At 48.3% G+C, this 6383-nt stretch overlaps 1 protein-coding gene across 1 annotated transcript; it reads right to left on the reverse strand.

Moving 5' to 3' along the window:
- Nucleotides 1-504: 504 nt before the first annotated feature.
- LOC144768922 (taste receptor type 2 member 40-like) lies at nt 505-1440 on the reverse strand. Its single transcript, XM_078652931.1, has one exon. It carries the CDS (start codon nt 1438-1440, stop codon nt 505-507), a length of 936 nt encoding a protein of 311 aa, XP_078509057.1.
- Between the last annotated feature and the right edge of the window lie 4943 nt (nt 1441-6383).

Raw genomic sequence — 6383 nt, forward strand, 5'->3', positions numbered from 1 at the left:
CCGCATATATTGTATTGTGGTCGGCGGTGCTGTAAGTAGCACCCGCCACAATGCAATATATGCATGTCGTGCATTGGCATGCATAACGTGACAGGCACCACGCGGTGCCTGCCACCTTGTGTATGACAAAGTCGGGTACCCTCCAAGTGCATCACCCCACCCTCACCTCCCCGGGGGCCTCCCGCCATGCTAATGTGGCGGGGGTAAAAGGCCGTCCGGGCGGGGTGTTTGGCGGGCGGAGCACCACCGCCGGTAGGGCAGTGGTGATCTGCCCGCCATGCTAATGGGCCCCTTAGTTCCTTGGCTGGTGGCTTCCAAGCAGAACTTCGGTTTTACAAATTAGGCCCAGGCACCCTCCACATGTTCATTGAATTGACTCATTTTAAAATCATGCATCAATTACACATACACAGAAGGTAAGACATTTTTCCAGACACAAGTCACACATAGATCTAAAAAAAAAAATGAAAATGGGGCCCTATCAGATCTGGAATCCACACTCACTTATCTGACCCCTCTTTGACATTTTGCCCCTGGAAGGATTCTCATTAGTGGCTTTCTCAGTTTGGCGTTGCCCCGGATGAGTACAAGGGAGTGTGCCAGAGGATAACAAGACACCGCGCTCAGGCAGGCCCAATACTCGACACTCCCATACTGGACAAAGTCGATGAGCAGGACCGTCATGAACACGTGGTAGCAAAGATACAGTAGGAGGAGGCTGAGCACGCTACGCCCCGCCCCCTGGTGTGCCTCCATGCTAGCCTTGCTGAAGCTCACTTGATGGCGCTGTACACGGTGATAGTGCTTGCAAAGTGACGTGAGAATCATGGCAGCTGAGACCGTCACCAACGCCAAAGGACAGGTGTAGCCGAAAGAGATGAGAAATATTCTGTTTACAGAGTAGTATCCAAAGTGTTCTAACAAAGTCGTGGAGTTTTTAAGGACCAAATATCTTTCACTCCAAGCAAGGGGTAGGTTTGTGGCTAAGGATAAAAGCACAGAGCTGAGTAGCAACCAGGGCACCAGTGCGGTGATCCTGAGCTTGAGGCGCTGGAAGACAGGGTGAGGAAAGTTGGCAATCTTGGTGCAGTAAAAGACACAGAGCCAAGCAGTCACCCAGAAGCTGCAGAGTGCAGAGAACATCATCAGCATGTAGAGGGTGGGGCACAGTGGGTGCACGGGGTATGTTCCCTGCCACAGGAAGTCACAAGAGTTGCTCCCAGCCAAAGTGCACTGAAAGACGATGTTAGAGAGTCCCAGGAAGACTATGAAGCGGTCCGAAGTGGTCAGGCTCCTGCCCCTGGCCCAGTCCGCCATGTTTAGGACCACCATGAAGCAGTTGGAGCTCAGACCCAGGAGAGACTCTGCACCTTGCATGGCCAAGAAGGTCTTTGCTGTAGGTGTCAGCACTTGGGGTGGGAGGCTTGAGAATTCTTCCATATCCAGACTCTTGTCTCTACAGATGCAGCCACACCGGAGACCAGAGAAGCGGGGTCCTCTGCCAAGTGAAGGAGGCACCACCCTATGCTTTAATTTTCATTGAAATGGTGCTGTCAGTCTGTGGTGTTTTGTACTGAAGAGAAGACTTCTTCTTTGTCAGTGTGATGCAAATTCTGGAGGGATTATGTTACCTCCAGGCAGGGATATGAAAATTCACCCTCCCAATCCATCATAGCTGTCCTCAACCGGTCACATCAACAGTCTCATACAACAACCCCACACACAACTGCACTTAATCATTTCTGAATTAAAAAAATCAATGACTCCACAAACTGTGAATTTTCACTCATGCTGAAGATCCACAGATTGGGCGGAGTAGTATTTATTTGCCATACTTAGATTATTGAATTGCAAATTGTTTTCTTTGAGCATATTTCTTTATATTTAGGAATCAAGTTTTAAAGTCCTGATTCTTGGTTGTTATTTTCAGATGGTGAATTTTCTAAGAAAGAGTAGAGTTAAATTGAAATTGCCTCTCGGGTGGACTTTAAGCCAGTGATTGCCAATTGATTTCTCCAACACTTCTCACACTGCATCAGGGATCTGTTCCAACTCAACCTTTCTTTAGGGGGTATAAAAAGGTAAGGGTCTCCAAAAAGGGTGTGGCCAAAAAACAATAACTAGAAATCCTTCATAAGAGAGTTGGGCTTTGTGACTAATGGAGCAACATAGGATAAACCAAGCAATGAATAGAAAATTGATTGCCATGTGCAAGAGCTGCTTTGCAGAACATTGAATGTGCATTAGAAAAACTGAAAAAGCAGATCATCGAACAATACTAATCATGGTGTGTTCCTGACCGCTACATGTCCCAGGACTTCCCTGTAGTGATCTGGTGATCACAGGTCTAGTTGTCAACATGCCACAGCCACTCCCTCATGGCTGTTTGCTCCCACACCATACCCATGAAGCACAGGAATCACAGGACATGTGACCCTGCCAATAATAAAGGCTGGGCGCACATGCTGGAGGCCATTTCCATTTTCTCCAATGACTTGAAATACGCAGAGTTGGTGGCAGCCGAGGCACTTTTGCCTGACACGGGCCTCCCACCACGTGGCAATGACTTGAGTTCCTCTGAGTTAGTGCCAGCAGACCGAGCGGGTGTGCAGCCTGCGATGATGCATAGCCTTGATACACCATCCTGGCAATCAAGACCCGATTTGAATTGTGATGTCGGCTGGACCGCGTGTACGCCACACAGGGATGACTCCCCCACACGGTGCATTAATATGTTGGAGGCCATTGTGATATCAAGACCGAGAATCAAATGTGCGATCTTCTGACTGCCAAGGAGGTGCACCCTGGCCTTAGATTTTGGTTCAGCACGTGGTGGACCCTCTTTGACACACGCCGGTGGCGGAAGCTGAGCAGAGAGGCTTGCTTACGCAGAGGTGAGCAGTCACCTCTGGGAGGTGGGAGTGGCGAGTGTAGCAGCGTGGGTGTGCAGGGGCGGGCAGACACCTCTAGGCAGTGGGAGTGCATGGTGTGCAGCAGCCTGGGTGTGCAGGGGCAGGCAGACACCTCTGGGCGGTGGGAGTGGATGGGGTGCAGCAGCCTGGGTGCGCAGGGTCAGGACAGCGATGAAGGCGTGTGCAGTTGTATGTACTCTGCCATTACTGATTGTAAACTATGTTTCAGCTGAGTGAGCTTGAGGGCTGCAGTATGTTCCAGCACGTGGTTGGAGCCACACCAGTGGCAGAAAGGTGAACAGTGAGGCCTGGTTGCGCAAGGGCGAACAGTCACCTCTGGGCGGTGGGAGTAGATGGTGAGCAGCAGCCTGGGTGCGAAGGGGCGGGCACACCTCTATTTCTCTCTCTCTTCCTCTCTCTCTTCCTCTCTCTCTCACTCCTTCTCTCTATCTTCCTCTCTCTCTCACTCTTTCTCTCTCTCTCCTTTGATAGGCGCATGACACACAATCTTATCTTGCTTTTTTTCTTGCAGGCTGTGATTCACAGATTGTCGAGGGATGATACGCTATGGCTGTACCTACATTTATTTTGTTGTTTTGTTTAAAAAAAAGTTTTATATGTAAATCCATAGATGACTGTGATTCTCATTTTTCCAACCTCACATGCATCTTGATTGTTATAATTGTGCGACATCAGCTGATTTGTTACGTTCCAGATTTCGGAAGGCTGCTGTAACATTTGTTTGTCGGGTGGGTCGGGGGGATGGCGGACAAGGGGGTGATGGCGGGGGGTGGCGGGGCACTCTTGGGTGTCCGAGCTGCATGATCGTTGGCTCCATGGCATCTGTTGTTGTTCAGGTGTGATTGTGGCCTCCCTTTCATGATGCAGGTTGTAGTCCGACTTTACACCAGGTCAGAGCAGGTGTAACTTCCTTTTGCTAACCCACCTTATTGCCTGTTTTTTGTTCTCTTTGCCGATCTTGCTGGTCGTTGAGAATGTTGCGTAGTGGTGTATTTGCTGTTTTTTGCACAGGAATGCCTATTCTGCATCTCATTAGCGATATTTGCTGGGGTCATCCGTGACAATGTTTTTTTAGGCTGCTATCGCTGGTAAACTGGTGATATGGGCTGTTTGCACCAGCTTGTGAATAGTGCATTAAATTTATCATCATTTTGGCTGCAATAAAATGCTGTTAGCTAGGCAATGTGCCCTTGAGAATATGCCCCTCAGTGTTTTAAAGACCTGAGAAGTACTCGAGTGCCGCGCTGAGAGCCGCGCACCCAAGGGAAGAAAAACGAAGAAAAACAGAACATTATGTGCAAAAAAATTGTAAGTGTAATAGAATTAGATCTGTTGAATGACTTTATTATTCTATTGAATCCAAAATTGTGATATCATTATGAAAATTCATTTCTACTTCAGAAGAAAAATGAAAGAAAAGATGAAGTTGGGACACAGTTTGCCCACCGCACTAAGCACTTTCTTTCATAGAGATGTTGTTTTCGAAATTTCGATCAACGTTATCAGGATAAAATATTACATTTTGAAAAAGATTAAACTGAACTTTCGACTCATATTGTTCTGAGCCTCATTGCACACTGCACTTTAGAAAATGACGTTTTTAAGGACGGTAATTTAATTATTTATGATGTACTTTACAGACGTTTGAATTATCTAATTCATGCTATTTAAAAATCGCCATTTTTATAATGTCTTTTTAAGAATTGCACATGTTTCTCTTCTTGTTTGTACCTCCATATGACAAAAAGAACTATTGTGTAATTTTGCACATCAATAACAAAAAATGCCTTTTTTAACCACCTCTTAGGAGCGACTATGAACTCCTGTAAATTTGGCTTTTTATTGCCTTGCAATAATGGTACTTTACCACTAAAAATGTAAGTAAAAAATGGCAGCCATTAGTAGCCATCGTCTTTGATAAAAATGAGGGTCAGCAGTCCAGTATATTGTAAATACTTGAAACAAGAGATCTTAATGCACATGTTCACTTTAAATAGATGTTCTAGAAAGTGGGACTCTATGGTCCAGTTGAAGGCAGGAGCCGAAACGGGTTGACCGTCCACTCTTGCACAAATGGTATACTAAACAAACACTTTTGGTTAAAACTACCTGTGGGCTCTCTCTCCGATGCCGAGGATCTCTCATCGAGTGAAGGTGTGGAGTTTTGTTGTGGCCTCTGCTCTGTCCTTGAAGGAAGGAGTTTGGTGTCATGTTTTCGCGTCGGCCAGTGACGCGTTCAGAGGCCCCCATGCTGTAAGTTGGCGCCAATATTTCTGGCTGCTGCCTCGGCAGCTTCGTGGCGATTTCCAAGATATTGGATTGTTGGTGCCCACCTCTACTTACCGGATGAAGAGATGACGGTCGTGAAGTGATTCCGCTTCACACAGGGCGGGATGCACGGCCATACCTGCCCTCGTTTGATGGATTCCAGTGCAAGGAGGTTGGTGTGGTCTGGGGACCCAGGGAAGCACAAGACTCTTATTGCAGCAGGACATTGGTTTTACACAGCACCCTTGGATATTTTGCTTGCAGCAAGGTCACTATGGCGTTAATACAGCCCCCATCTTCCGTTACCTGAACGCCCACTGCATTCTGGTACCAGTAATTCACTCCCTAATTGGAACATTCGGAGTAGTGATCAGACACATCTGGTGGGGGCGGAGCTGCAGCGGTCCTATTACAACATGGTAGGATTACTTAAGGACTGTGACTGTGCAAGCCTCCTGATAATACTGCCAGGCACTGAGGAAGGCCGTCTGGCCGAAATGCATTTGCCTGCCGAGAATAAAAGTGTTTTTCCTCCGTTCCCCTGTGTGGCCTCTGCTCTGTCCGTGAAGGAAGGAGTTTGGTGTTATATATATATATATATATATATATATATATATATATATATATATATATATATATATATATATATATATATACTAGCAGCCCCCCCCGACCTTGTCCGGGAGCAATCAGGCTTCCCCGACCCCCGCCCGCTCCGACATAGCAGCCCGTCCTGAAATGAGTGTTCAGGGCCCCCGCCCGCCCCCTGCCATGAGTATTCAGGGCCCCCGCCCCGTCCCTCGGTTGCCCCGACCCCGCCTGCCCCGACATTGTCCGTGGGTCCCCCGGAGTCTTACCTCAGCCGCCGCTCCTCCCCGCGCTCCTCAGTTCACCGCTCCGCCGCTCCTCGCCGCTCCTCCCCGCCTGTCCACCGCCCCTCACCGCCTGTCCGCCGCTCCTCACCGCTTGTCTGCCGCTCCTCCCCGCGCCATGTCTGCCACTCCTCTTCGCGCTCCTGGACGCCGCTCCTCCCCGCGCTCCTGACGTCAGCACGCAGGTCGCGGCCTGCGCTTCTTCCGCGGGACTAGGTAATATGTTCATCATTTGCACCAACTTGTTTTACATTTATTTTTAAAAGTGTGCACATTTTTTCGTTTGCAAATGATTAACTCGCCGTTTACA

This window comes from Lissotriton helveticus, chromosome 7, assembly GCF_964261635.1.
Source record: "Lissotriton helveticus chromosome 7, aLisHel1.1, whole genome shotgun sequence".
NCBI classification, from domain to species: domain Eukaryota; kingdom Metazoa; phylum Chordata; class Amphibia; order Caudata; family Salamandridae; genus Lissotriton; species Lissotriton helveticus.